General features: G+C 33.0%; 1 protein-coding gene across 6 annotated transcripts in view; it reads right to left on the bottom strand.

Moving 5' to 3' along the window:
* The window catches only part of CWF19L2 (CWF19 like cell cycle control factor 2), a 169,387-nt gene that overhangs the window by 130,941 nt on the left and 24,192 nt on the right, over positions 1–14,254 (bottom strand). For all 6 annotated transcript variants that reach the window (XR_002517188.2, XR_002517190.2, XR_002517189.2 and 3 more), the window contains exon 8: positions 9,284–9,936. Coding sequence is in view for 3 of the 6 variants with exons in the window: in XM_021926498.2 (XP_021782190.2) it covers positions 9,284–9,936 (653 nt within the window). In the remaining 3 variants the exon portion in view is untranslated. The remainder of the gene's footprint in view (positions 1–9,283; positions 9,937–14,254) is intronic.

Genomic DNA, 14,254 nt, shown 5'->3' with positions numbered 1-14,254 from the left:
TGATAGGATAAATATAACAGTCCTCCCTTATCTGCAGGAGTTATGTTCCAAGACCCTCAGTGGAAGCCTGAAATCTTGGATAGTACCAAACCCTATCTATAGCATTTTTTTTCCTATATATACATACCTATGTTAAAGTTTGACTTATAAATAAGACACAGTAAGACACTAACAACAACTAATAGCAAAATAGTACAATTACAACATTATACTGTAATAAAAGTTATGTGAAGGTGGTGCCTCTTGCAAAATACTGTAATATTTTCAGAGCATGGTTGACCATGGGTAACTGAAACCTCAGAAAGCAAAATCATGGATAAAGGGGGACTACTATAAACAGAATCGGCAAGCACATGGAAGACTTGAATAATACCATCAACTAACACGCCCAAATGGACATTCATAGAACACACCACCCAACAAGAGTAGAAAATACATTCTTTCCAAGTACATACAAAATATTTCCAATATACACCATGTTCTAAGCTATAAAGACAGTCTCAATAAATTTAAAGGAATTCAAGTTATATAAACTATATTCTTTTATCACAATGAAATTAATTAGAAATCATTAACAAAAGTCTCTGGAAAATTCTCAACTACAATATTTGGAAACTAAATAACACACCTGTAAATAACCCATCGGTCAAAAATAAGACCAAAGGAAAACTATATAACACATGTCCGAACTGGTGGAATGCTGCTAATTTAGGGGGAAATTCATAGCACTAAATATTTATATTAGAAAAGATCTCAAATCAATGACCTCATCTTACACCTTAAGAAAACAGAAAAAGAGCAAATTAAAACAAAGTACAAATAAATTCAAAAAACAATAAAAATCAGAGTAAAATAAATAGAAAATAGAAAAACAATAAATTCAATGAAACCAAAAGCTGATATTTAAGGCAATAAAACTGATAAACCTATAGCCTGATCATAAAACAAAGACACCTAAATTACTAATAGAGAGGTAACAGCACTACACGTTGTAAGCACTTTACAAAAAGATATCCAGATGGCAAATAAGCACATAAGAGATGTTCGGCATCAGTAGTCATTAGCCATTACGGGAATAAAAATTAAAACCACAATGAGCTACCACCACACGTCCACTAGAAGAGCCAAAATTTAAAAGACTGACCATTTCAAGTTCTTACAAGGATCTGGAGAAACTGCAACTCTTATACACTGTTGCTGATCATGTAAAATGGTACAATCACTTTGGAAAACAGTTTAGCAGTTTCTTAGTATTTAAACATACAGTTACCATATGATCTAGCTGCTGCTCTCCTAGGTATATTTGTCCAAGAGAAAGGAAAGCATATGTCAATACAAAGACTTGTACATGAAAGTTCAGAATTGTACATAATTTATAACAGCCAAAACCTGGAAACAATCTCAATATTCACCAACGGGAGAATGGAAAAACAAATTGTGATGTACCCACCAATAGTATATTACCCATCAATAAAAAGGAATGGACTACTGACATATGCAACAACATAAATGAAGCTCACAATAATTATGCTGAGTGAAAGAAGACAGACCAAAATAAGAGTACATAACCTATGATCCCATTTACATCAAACTCTAGAAAATGCAAACTACAGCTGACCCTTGAACAACACAGGGGTGAACTGCCCTGGTCCACTTATACACAGATTTTTTTCAGCCAAACGTCAATCAAAAATACAGCATACATGTGATGCAAAAACTACAGAGTGACATTTTCATACATGTAGGTTCCAACTTGAGTATGTACGACTTTGGTATACTTGAGTGGTCCTAGAACCAACTCCCACGAATTCCAAGGGACAAATGTAGTCTATAATAAAAGAAAGCAGATGTGGTTGCCTAGGAGTGGAGAGCAGGGGTGTGGGAAAGCAGGAGAGAGAGATGATGAAAGGGCACAAAGGCTTTTGGGGGGGTGATGGTTTAATGAGAATACATGCATTTCAAAATATACCAAAATGTACACTTTTGTATATTTGCAGTTTACTATATGTCAATCATACTTCAAAGTTTTTTAACCCTCAAAGGGAGTAATACATTTTAAAACTAGAGTATAACTAATTTGTCATAATCTTAAATATAAAGGATATATCTGACATTATTAGTTTTCCTGAATTCCCAGATTCCATAATACTCTATGAAAATTAACCTTAATCATATTTTCTACAAATTTGGTTTTCCAAATCAAAACATGATCTACCAACAATATATGGAAATTATTTTTAAATAATTAATTCCTCTGGGAGGGGAATCTTTTAACAGATAGACAGCAGTGGAATAAAAAAAAACAATCTCTACAGAAAATCTATAGTAGCCATTTCTTCCCATATTGTTGAAAGGAAAGACAATACTCTGGTGTTTAAAAAATCTAAAATATGTGAGGTAAAGCAACACTAGAAAGTAACATATTTTCATTCCCCTCATATTCTTTCAGTCTACATTTTAAAAAACAATTAAAATGAACAGTAGGGACACTGCATTCATGTAAGCAGGAGAACATTATTGCTTTTTATATGCATCCGTGGGCTGAGTTATTGTTTGTTTTATTAGTTGTACTTTTTTGTATGGAAAATATTTTTCAGTACTTTTTCAAATTAAATGCTAAGGTACATGTCATTTTCATTGCATTGCAAATATAATTTACCAGAATTTCTGGCAATCTAATCATATCTCTCTTTTACTTACTAATCAAAACAACTTTTCTCAATTTGCATTCTTTCCCATTCAACTTTCCAACATTCCCTGCTTTAAAAACTTATGTTTATTATGTGGAATTATAGATATTATATTTTTACATGTATGTATAATGCAAATTAAATAACCACAGTTCGTGCCCTTTCTAAAGAGCACCAGTGCAATTATTCCCCTATGAAGTCGCTTTCTCCAGGGTCTGTCTCTCAAATTCTTGTTTCCTAAGTGAGAAACTTCTTGGCTTCTTTTCCTTCTGCTATTTGTACCTGACCAGGTTTTTCTTTCCAACTAAAGTTATGTCTAGTTCCTCCATTTCTCATCTCAATATCAGCCAACTGAGAAACCAAAGAATCGAAGAAAGGTTCTTTAGGATAAGGAAGCGATTTACCCAGTATTTCTACAATCTTTTCTGTTATTCTAGTAGATGCTTACTATAATCCAGATGTAGAACAAGTTCACACATAATCTTCTATTGAGCTCCATATCCAGAAATAAGTCATCTTGCAAGCAACCTTAAGTCTGATAGGATCAGAAGAATCAAAGACCAAGCCATCCATCAATCCATCTCCTTCTCTCAAGGAGAAATGTTTCAGGACTATCAACACAAACTACTATATCAAATGTCAATATGGCAATAGATTCACGCCTACTAATAGATATGACCAAAAATAAAAGTATAAATACCTAAAAACAGGGTACTAATCAAATTCTCAGTTTCTAATGCAAGCTTCTCATGAAGAACTAAAAGTTGTTTCTTTATAATACCAACACCAATCATAACTGACTCTCCATCTATAGATCAAGAGGATCACAGATATTCTGGGAATCATGTGTCAAAAAAAAAACAACACTGGCATTAAGTCATTAAGAAAGAATTTCTAAATTTTCTCCCTTGCCACCTACAATCTGTAGCCACACTTTTCCTTTTGTTTTAACTATTTCCACCCAAAGCTAATCCTTCTACTTTTATAAGTAAACTGGACCCCACATTCACCCACATTAACCTCAGGGATCTTGCTCAGTTGCCCCATCTATCATCTGCCTATCTGTCTTGCTTCTTCTAAAATGGATACTGACTCTTTTCCATTAAACATGTTCTAGTATAAATATACTTTCCATCTCTGCCATTCCATAACTCTTAATAATTTAGTCTACTAAAATCTGGCTTCTATACCCTCTTTTATGTAAAAAAAAAAAAAAAAAAAAAAAAAAATCCCAGATTAAGTAGCCAAAGAAGTTTGTTATTATCCATCCAAGGGGCACATCTTTGTCATTTTACTTTCCTCTTCCCCTCACTTCCCAGGATGCAAGTTTAGAGATTCAATCAAGGAAGGCCAATGAAGGTAGCTGAAGTCCATTTAAAGCCCACACATTTCCAGACGATAACTAGAATCTCAATGGATCTTTAAAAGTGGTGATTTCCATTGTTATGAAATGGAATACTCCACACAAGTTTTTTTAGTATTTTCTAACAAGAATTAAATTGTTTATTAGTAGATGAGGATAAATGACAAAAAATATACAAGAATTCTGAACATCTTTTATACTAGTAATTTCAACATTAACAGTTACTTCTACACAATATAACAGTAATAGTTGTCAAGTAAAGACATTTAAATGAATGTTGTTGAGCACAAAGTAACTGAAGAAAATATTCTATTTTATTTTGTGAACACCACAGCAAAGACACTGTTCTATAGCAAGAATCAGGGAATGGGCTCTTCCTTTCTTTCCCTAAGCATTTATAATGATGAGCAAATGCTTTGAAAGAAACATCACCATGACACCTGCAATTATCCTGCAAAAAGAAAGAAAAAAAAAAAAGCCCAAACATGTCTCAATTTCAAGAATTACTGCTATATTTCTGAAGTCCTTTTTATAATTAATTTCCAAAAAGCAAACCCTATTTTCACATTAAAATGTACTCTTTGAAACACACACAGAGACAGAGGTTGAAAACCTTTGAGAAATAAGTAATTAAAAGAGCTCTAGCCCAGTAACATTTTTAAAACCTGCAATTAGTCATGCATAGTATAACGACATTTCAGTCAATGACAGACCACATACGACAGTGATCCCATAAGATTATAATGCTGTATTATTACTGTACCTATTCTATGTTATGTTTAGACACACAAATACTTATCATTGTGTTACAACTGCCAACAGTGCTCAGTACAGTAACATGCTCTACTTTGTAGCCTAGAGGTAATAGGCTGTACTATATAGTGAAGGTATGTACTAAGCTATACCATCTAGGTTTGTGTAAGTACACACTATGCTGTCCATACAATGACAAAATCACGTAATAATGAATCTGCCTAACAACAATTTCTCAGAATATATCCCCATTGTTAAGCCACATATGATTTTATTATTCTTGTGTCGGCAGTGTTCACAGATCCCCCTTATTATTTTCTTACCAATTGCCCTCATATTTGCTTCCTTGCTTAAAGATCTCACAACTATACTCAAAGTCTTCAGAATCTAGCGTCCTTTGCTTGCCCTTCTGGGCTACAGTAACAAATTGCCAAGAATGACATCCAAAGGTTAAAATATTATATAAAAAGGGTTAGTTTCTGATATTAAACTTGTAAAATCAAAATTAAAGACTTCTCATTAATTTTTGTTCACATTACATACTACTCTAAGTTTGAAATTCCTGGAAATACTTAGCCAATATATTTTCTAACAAAAGAAAAATATATGCAAAAGCACATTTCATTTCTAATAAAAAGTTTAAGGTTCTTAATTGCATAGGCCACTACAGTGGATGTTTTTCTGCTAGTTAACATAATCGCAGGGCCTAAAATGAATAAAGGAAAGAGTGACAAATTTGAACATATTTAAGAAAGAATGAATGAAAAAAGAAAAATAGGAAATTACAAATGATAAAAAATCTATTTGCATTACATGACAAATATAAAGAGCTCTCACAAACAATAATTCAAAAAGAGGGCGAAACATATGACTAGTTAACAAAAAAACTACAAATAAACAACACATGAAAGTATGGCAAACTTTACTCACATTTAAAGAAATAAAAATCAAAGAAATAGTCTGCTTCTCAATTACACATATGGCAAACATTTTAAAAGTTCAATAATGCTATCAGCAGGAAGTAGGAGAAAAGTCATTCCCATATATGACTATAAGAGTTTAAATTGGTTAATACTGCAAAATATGTAAAAAGTAAAATGCATGTACTCTTTGACCTGACAGTTCCACTCCTTGGAATGTATGTTACAGCTATATTTAAATAGCATGCAAAGATACACACAAAAAATTAAATGCGGAATTGTTTCTTAGAGCAACAAACTGGAAACAACCTAAAATTCCATCAATAGGAAACTGGTGAAAAATATTAGGTTATGCCTAAGTTTTACAATGGAGTATTAAAGAGCCTTTAAAATAAAAAATGTAGGTACATATGGGCTAAAGTAAAAAGATCTTTAAGATATTGGGGAAAAAAACCAAGATTTTTTAATGGTATATGCATTGTATAGCTATTTAACACATATACTAAATACATCATATGTAAGTTTTTATATGTTTTTTATAAAATTTTATACATTAAGTTAAATATATATATTACACATTTTCAAATACACTAAAAAATTTAGAAAGACACTACTGACACTGTTAACCTGGCAAATGGGATTAGGGTTAGAATGAAAGGTAGATTTACATTTTCATTTTATACTCATCTATGTTTTATATTCTTGTTTTATACTCTTCTGTCTACATTGTTTAAATTTTATACATATATATTTATTAAGATTACAAACGGCATGTTCTAAAAAATAATACTGGTGTATATAGCAAGAAAGTTAAAGATATATAAACAATACATATAAGTAAGTAAAAACCAATTCAACTAATTTTTCCAATCATGACCATTCATATAAGATAAAGATGATTTGTAACAACTTACAGTCTGGTAGACTGACCCACGATATATGGTAATATCCATTTTACAAGACACAAAGTTATTTCCTAGTCCCTCACTGAAAATTCTTCCCTTCTTGCAGCTTATCTTTTTTCCTCTCTCCTATGCCTCTAAACTGATCAACTTTTCTTGTATTCTAACAAAATTACTCTCATGGAGCGTATCAATAACTTTTCCATAATCAATGTGTAAAAGAAAAAGATTTTTCTTTCCAAGCAAATTCAAGGTTCTCCATTTTTAACCTTATCTGCAAGCAAGCTAAATAGACATCAGAATACAGAGCCTAAGTTCTGCAAATAACTAATTACATAATAATATCAATAGTAACAATAACAGCTAAGATTTATGGAGCCCTTACTAAGTGCCAGATATTATGCTAAGTTTTTCATACACATTAACTCACACGACAACCCCATGAAATAGATCCCGTTGGTATCCTGGTTTAAGATAAGGAAACTGAAGCACAGCAAGGTCAAGTGTCAACTCTTACGAAAGGTGATAGACCAGGAAATGCTTAAGTGTTACACACAGGATTGCTAGATAAAATACATGACACTTGGCTAAATTTGAATTTCAGGTAAATAATTTTTTTTTGGCATACATATATCCAAATATTACAAGGAATTTATTTTTTATTTTAAAAAAATCTGGAAACCCTAGTTACATAAACACTGTGTAAGTCATAACCTGAGTTCCCCTCAGTTTCTGCATCTGCAAAATACAGGGGCTCAGTCTATTTCTTCTAGTTCTAAATCATTTCTATGATTTTTTTTCTAGTTCTAAAATTCATTAGTCCTAAAACTCTCTAGAATTCTAGCATTTTATAAAAAATGCAACATATTCCCAGGATAATGTTCAGACAAATGAATAACTTCTAACAATCTTTCACTGGATCTTTCTAGGCATTCTTCAAGGTCCTGTCGTCTTGGTCTCCTACTTTACAACCACTCTACATTCTCAGGAATCTTTTTTTTTTTTTTTTTTTTTGGATGATTCCTAGATTTTTTTTCCCTCTCTAGCCCATCGCAGAATTCATAGAAAGCTTCAAACCCTCTGTACTATCAAATCAACACAGCGAACAGAAAATACTGTCTTCAAAGGAAAAATTACATATATACATACATATATACACATACATATATAGCTTTTCGTGAGTGCTGTCTTCAAACCAAAAAATTATATATATATACACACACACGTACATACACAGCTTTCAGTGAGTGCCTATATTATAGTGTATCTATCAGAAGCTTACAACTTAAATAAGACATACAAATATGCAGCAATCAGACAACCAGTTGGAATACTAATTGTGTGGTATTACTTTGCAGACATGTTGCTTAGCTAGAATCACAGAAGGTAGCCTTCAGATCATCCAAACTCTAATCCAATCCTAATGGTATCAGGAAATAACAGCCTCATTCCCGTAGCGACTGGGAACTGGAAACAGTCTACCACCCAGGGTACCTGGAGTGAAGACTGGACAATTATATATGCACACAGCCTTAGACACTAATCCCTGCCATGTTTGTTTAGTCAATACAATTGGATTTCTCCTTCCATTTCCTGGGAGGAAAGCCCTGACGTGAACCAGAGTCCATTTGACTGGGGCTTAATCACTCAGTTCAGATTTTGCCAGCTTCCTCCCACTGAAAATTACACACTGAGTTTTCTAATCCACTGCTTCAGATGGAGTCATTAACAAAAGTGATTTATCAGACTCACAACCCCAAACCACAGTGCTTTTATCTACTACAACCACGGGTTTCTATTATTTCCTAAAACCTCTTCCTTTAGTGTCCCACTCATTTGGTGCTATTTCAAAACATATTTTAATGATCATTCAAGTGTAAGTTATTACCCTTTGGACACTTGTTTTTATTTTTGTTTTGTTTTGTTTTGTTTTGTTTTTTCTGGCTATCTCCGACAGGACCAGCAAATTTCTAAAGCAAATTCTCTTAGGTTTAGTCCCGTTCAACCTGGGTTTCCCCACCTTCTGACCCAGCCCTACATAAGTGCAACATATATTTTACATTTAAAACTCTAACATTATCTTTAAAATCTGTCAATTGCCCAAAGTGGATTATTTCTTTCTCTGTGCAAAATAACAACCATAATTCATGCTCCCCTCTGCAAGATCTCTGGCATGTATGTGTCACTTTATATGTGGGCTGTGGCAGCATGTTTTCCTTTTGTCTCCTAGACTTCCTGTAGATATGCAGTATTTATGATCATGATTATACTCAACAATAAGATAATTTCCTTAGAAAGTAATAGCACTGGCAACAAAATCTACCAAAATATCTCCAGCAGCACATACATTTAAAACATTAACTCATTCAGTTTTTTAAATTGCAAAGAAGCAACATATTTTGAACAAATATAGCTACTGAATTGTTTCAGCTCTTTTTAAAAAAAAAAAAAAAAAAAAAAAAAAACCCTATGAAATAAAATGCAATCCATAACACAATACTGCATTGTTAAATCTGCATATCTTACCCCTTCTATCAATTTTAAGAAATGTGAGACCATAGTCATAGCTAATAACTGATGTTCCAAAAATATAGCTCTGTTCTTTGAACTCTGGATCTTAATATTCACTTATTAGGTTAAAAAATGATAAAATACCCAGCAAATGTAGACTTTGTGTCCTGTAGATGTTCTTTTTTTGGAGGGTCACCTCTCAAGTCTTCATCTTGTGATTTTTCTCTTGTATCTTCTGGAACATGCTGGTATTCATCAGTACTGGTTTCCAGTGGCTTTTGATTTGAATGTTTCTTGCCTCCTCTCCCATCAGAGCGACTCCATGATGTTAATCTTTCTTCACTGTTCTCGGTGGGTTTTCTAAAACCACTACGCAAAGAGCCCTGAGCTACCAATGCTGAAGATGAACTAGGTGGTTCAAATGTTCTGCCCTTGCTGTGAAATGACAGCTCTTCATCATCAGAGGGTCTTAAGAATTTAGCTCTCAAATTGCCAAAAGAAAACTCTTGATTTTGCCTTGGGTTAGATTCTCTTCCACATGTTTCTAAAGACCCAGGTCTCTTATCCTTTTCATCACCAATAAATTTATCATTATTGCTATTTTTTGCAGTATCTGTTGTAGCGTATCTATCCCTTGAACTGTTATCATATTTTACTAAGTCTGATTTTCTACTTTCCTGACAATTTTGTGCTTTATCTGAATATGTGGGTTTCCTCCACCGCTCCCGTCTATAATCTTCTCTCGTGGATGCAGCTTTTTCAGCGTCTTCTAATTTCGACTGAAATATTTCCATTGACTACAAAGGAGAAAAATTAAACAAGATATGTAAAATTAGGAACGGCTCAGTGACTTGCACCCCACGTACCGCACGACTCACTGCCAAGTGGCACACTGAAAAGCCCACTAAGGGGGTGAAAGAAGACCCATACAATCAACCTACACTGAAACGAATACTTTTAAAAACCTTGTGTAAACAATTAAAAATTATTAAATAACAAAAAAGATTCCAAAAGGATGGCCAGTTAGACCAAATGCTCTGCACTAACACAAAGTATAACACAGAAAACAGTAGAAACGAACTTTTCAAAAAATAATTAATTCCTACTGGTTGTGAGATTCAAGAGGTTAAACTGCTAAAACACTCTCTCACAGAAAAAAAAAAAAGAATAGTTCAAGAACAAGAAAGACTTGGAAATAAAAAATCATGTGTCCCAAAAAGCTGTACAGATACACAAAAAGGAAGAAAAGAAAGTGCTGAAAACTAAATTAACCTGGAAATTCTCTACATTTTAGGAAAAGGTAATAAATAAATGTAAGTTATAAGAAAAAAAAGACACATGAACAATTGATTCTAGAAAATCTAATATGCATTTATTAGTACTTCCAGAAAGATAGAGCAAAGATGATGGGAGAAAAGCATTAATTTTAAAAATATATAAGAAAATTTCCCCAGCCAATTTCTCAGAAGGACTCATCCAATAGCCTTGGGTGGGGGAGAGAAAGAAGAAAAACACAGAAAAAAACCCTAACACCAGAATCTCAAAACTCAAGGGGGAAAAAAAAAAAACAAACCTTTACAAGGACTACAAGCACTAGATCGGAGGAGTGAATAAGTGTGAGCCTGTATATGGACAGGGGTAGATAAACAACAAATTATCTACAAAGGAAAGACAGACTTACAGCTGTTCATCTATAATAATAAATATTAGAATGAAGATTAAATTTTGAAAACAAAATTAAGCTATAATTCTATATAGAGAATTCAATTCACGGTCAAATTATCCTTCTTTGGTATGGGCAAAAGAAAATCATCTTCAAAAATGCAGGGAATCAGGGGGCATATCACTAGCAATTCTGAGGGAAAAAATTACTCAAGATGATTAAGTCACACCATAAATGAATTAGGGCAAAGATCTCTGAAAAAAAGAACAGATACTAAAAACCAAATGGCAAATGCACTGGTCAAGTTTAAATAATTGTTCTTGTAGTTGCAAACTTTAAAACAATTTTCAAGGAAAAGATGCATCATACATAGAAACAGAAAGTAGGAAGGTAGTTACTGGAAGGAGAGGGGATGGGAAGATGGAGGTCAAAGAGTGAGAAGTTTCCATTATTTAGGATAACTAAGTCCAGAGATATGATGTACACCATGAGGACTACAGTTAATAATATCACATTATATACCAAAAATTTGCTAAAAGAGTAGATTTTAGGTACTTTTACCACACACAAAAAAGGAGAATAACTATGTGAGATAAATGATACACCAATTTGCTTAATTCTAGTAATTATTTCCCTATGTATATCAAAACATGATGGAATACATACCTTAAACATATACAACATAAATTAAAACAATAAAAATTTTTTAAAAAGCACCTTTTACTCAACTTTGAATACAAGGATACTTAAACATGATACTCTTAATCTTAAATGCAAAAGTCATTATTTAAAGACAAAAAGACAAGAATACCGGCTTCCAATCCTGTTACCAAAGTTCTAAAATTATAACTATTTCAAGAAAAGAAAGTTTAAATATTAACAGAGAGGAAAAAAGCAAAATAATTATTTGCATATAACTACCTTCCCACATAACCCAAAATTTTAAAAATTAGAATAATAAAAGTTTAAAAGAAGGGCTGAACAGCACCAACACCAAGTCAGAAAACGTTTTTAAAATTCAATTAACCTCAATGGCATATGCATAATAAATGCACAGAGAAAAATACTGAAGAGCATAAATAAATACTCAGTGTTTTGGGATGAGATGACTCTATATTATAAAGATACTAGTTGTCCTTAATTTATCTATACATTTAGTTAAATTTAAATCAAAATTCCAAAAAGTTGTAAATTTGTAACAAATTTTGGAAAAATGTTAATTTCTGTAGAGCTTAAACTAAATTTACTAAGAAAAATAAACACATAGGAAAGCAAAGCTAATATTTTAGTGACTAATAAGAGACTTATTAGTCACATAGTGACTACCACATAGTAGGTGTATATTATTTGCTATCTGAATAATTTACTGAAAACCACAATAATTAGAACAGTATGATACAAATTCCAGGAAAACATAGAAAAATCAATGAAACAGACTTGAGAGTAAAGGAACAGACCCATGTATATAAGAAAATTTAATGTATAACAAATGTGTCATTTCAAATTAGTGAGAAAAAAAATTAATTCAATATATAGTAAACAACTATATAAGACTTATAAAAAGTTTGATACCTATTTCATATCATACACAAATACATATTTCAGAAAAATTAAAGATAAAACATAAAAAATAAAACTGAACAAGTACTCAAGTAAGTACAGCTGCACATTTTTACGATTGTAGAGTGGGGAAGGCCTGTCAATGAATTATACCAAGAGTATTAATTCATGAAAAAATAATATGAGGGATTTTGATAGGTAAAAATATTCAAAATTTATCCACAGCAAATTACCAATGAAGTAAAAAACAAACATGAAATTGAGGGGGAGAAATCTGAACAGATTTATTAAAAAGTCTTAAATCATTATCCCAAAAGAAAAATGGGCAAATAATATGAATAGTCAATTCACTAAAAAGTACAAATGGCCAAAATAAATGTAAAAAAAAAATTCCAATTCGACCGGGAGCAATGGCTCATGCCTGTAATCCCAGAACTGTGGGAGGCCGAGGCGGGCAGATCTCGAGGTCAGGAGTTCAAGACCAACCTGACCAATATGGTGAAACACAACCTCTACTAAAAGCTAAAAATACAAAAATTAGCCAGTCATGGTGGCATGCTCCTGTAGTCCCACTTACTTGGGAGGCTGAGGCAGGAGAATCGCTTGAACCCAGGAGGTGGAGGTTGCAGTGAGCTGAGATCGTGCCACCGCACTCCAGCCTGGGCAATAGAGTGAGACTCCATCTCAAAAAAAGAAAGAAAAGGAAAAAAAATTCCAATTCACCAGTAAACAAATGTATAAAAACAAAAGCAAAACTTAAAAACTTTGCCAATCACAACAGCATAAACTAAAAGGAAGAATCTTACTGTTGAAAATTATGTGATAAACAGATATTTATAAGTATAATTTGTTCATTCTTTCTGTAGAGAAATCTGGGAATATGTACCTTGGTTTAAATGTCTATATTCTTTAAACAGGCAATGTCATTTTTGGTAATTCACCAAGAAAAATATGCAAAATGCATTGGACATAGCACAGCGCTATTTAACAGGGGAAAGGGAAAGCATATAAATGTCCATCTACTGACAAACTGATAAATAAAGGAAAAGCCTGTAAATATATAAGAAAATATTAAGAGGTCATTAAAATGTCTGTATTTACTGGCAACCAACTATGTGTACATTATTAAGTTTAAAAAGCCAGGGCATATTCCATGAGTCTACTTTAAAACTCGGGGAGGCCGGGCGTGGTGGCTCAAGCTCGTAATCCCAGCACTTCGGGAGGCCCAGACGGGCAGATCACGAGGTCAGGAGATCGAGACCATCCTGGCTAACACAGTGAAACACTGTCTCTACTAAAAAATACAAAAAAACTAGCTGGGCGAGGTGGCGGGCGCCTGTAGTCCCAGCTACTCAGGAGGCTGAGGCAGGAGAATGGCGTGAACCCGGGAGGCGGAGCTTGCAGTGAACTGAGATCCGGCCACTACACTCCAGCCTGGGCGACAGAGCGAGACTCCCTCTCAAAAAAAATAAATAAATAAAATAAAAAAAATAAATAAAACTCTGGGGAAAATATCTGGAAAAATATATTCCAGAAATCTTACTACTTTCTAAACCTGCTTTCCTCCGGCAATTGAAGAGAAAAAAAGAAAGAACATCAATAATTATTGCAACAGAAAGATTGTCCAGAAAAATGGGGAAACTGTTTCTAAAATATATACTGTTGCACAGTTTCACTAAGAGTATATATACACTCTTTAAAAAAATTCCATAAAGTACCCAAACTGTAGAATACACCTAACTCTGGAATATACAAAACTTTCAATGGTGGTTACCTCCAGAAGTGTACCATGCAGATTTCCAGCATTGTTTAAATTTTCTCACAATGAGAAAATGTTATTTTTACATTAAATACACCCACATTTAAGTTTTATATACTTAAGTTTTACATTC

The sequence above is a fragment of the Papio anubis genome, chromosome 12 (assembly GCF_008728515.1).
Source record: "Papio anubis isolate 15944 chromosome 12, Panubis1.0, whole genome shotgun sequence".
NCBI classification, from domain to species: Eukaryota; Metazoa; Chordata; class Mammalia; order Primates; family Cercopithecidae; genus Papio; species Papio anubis.
Note: the sequence above shows the minus strand (reverse complement) of the source record. Positions and strands in the feature narration are given on the sequence as shown.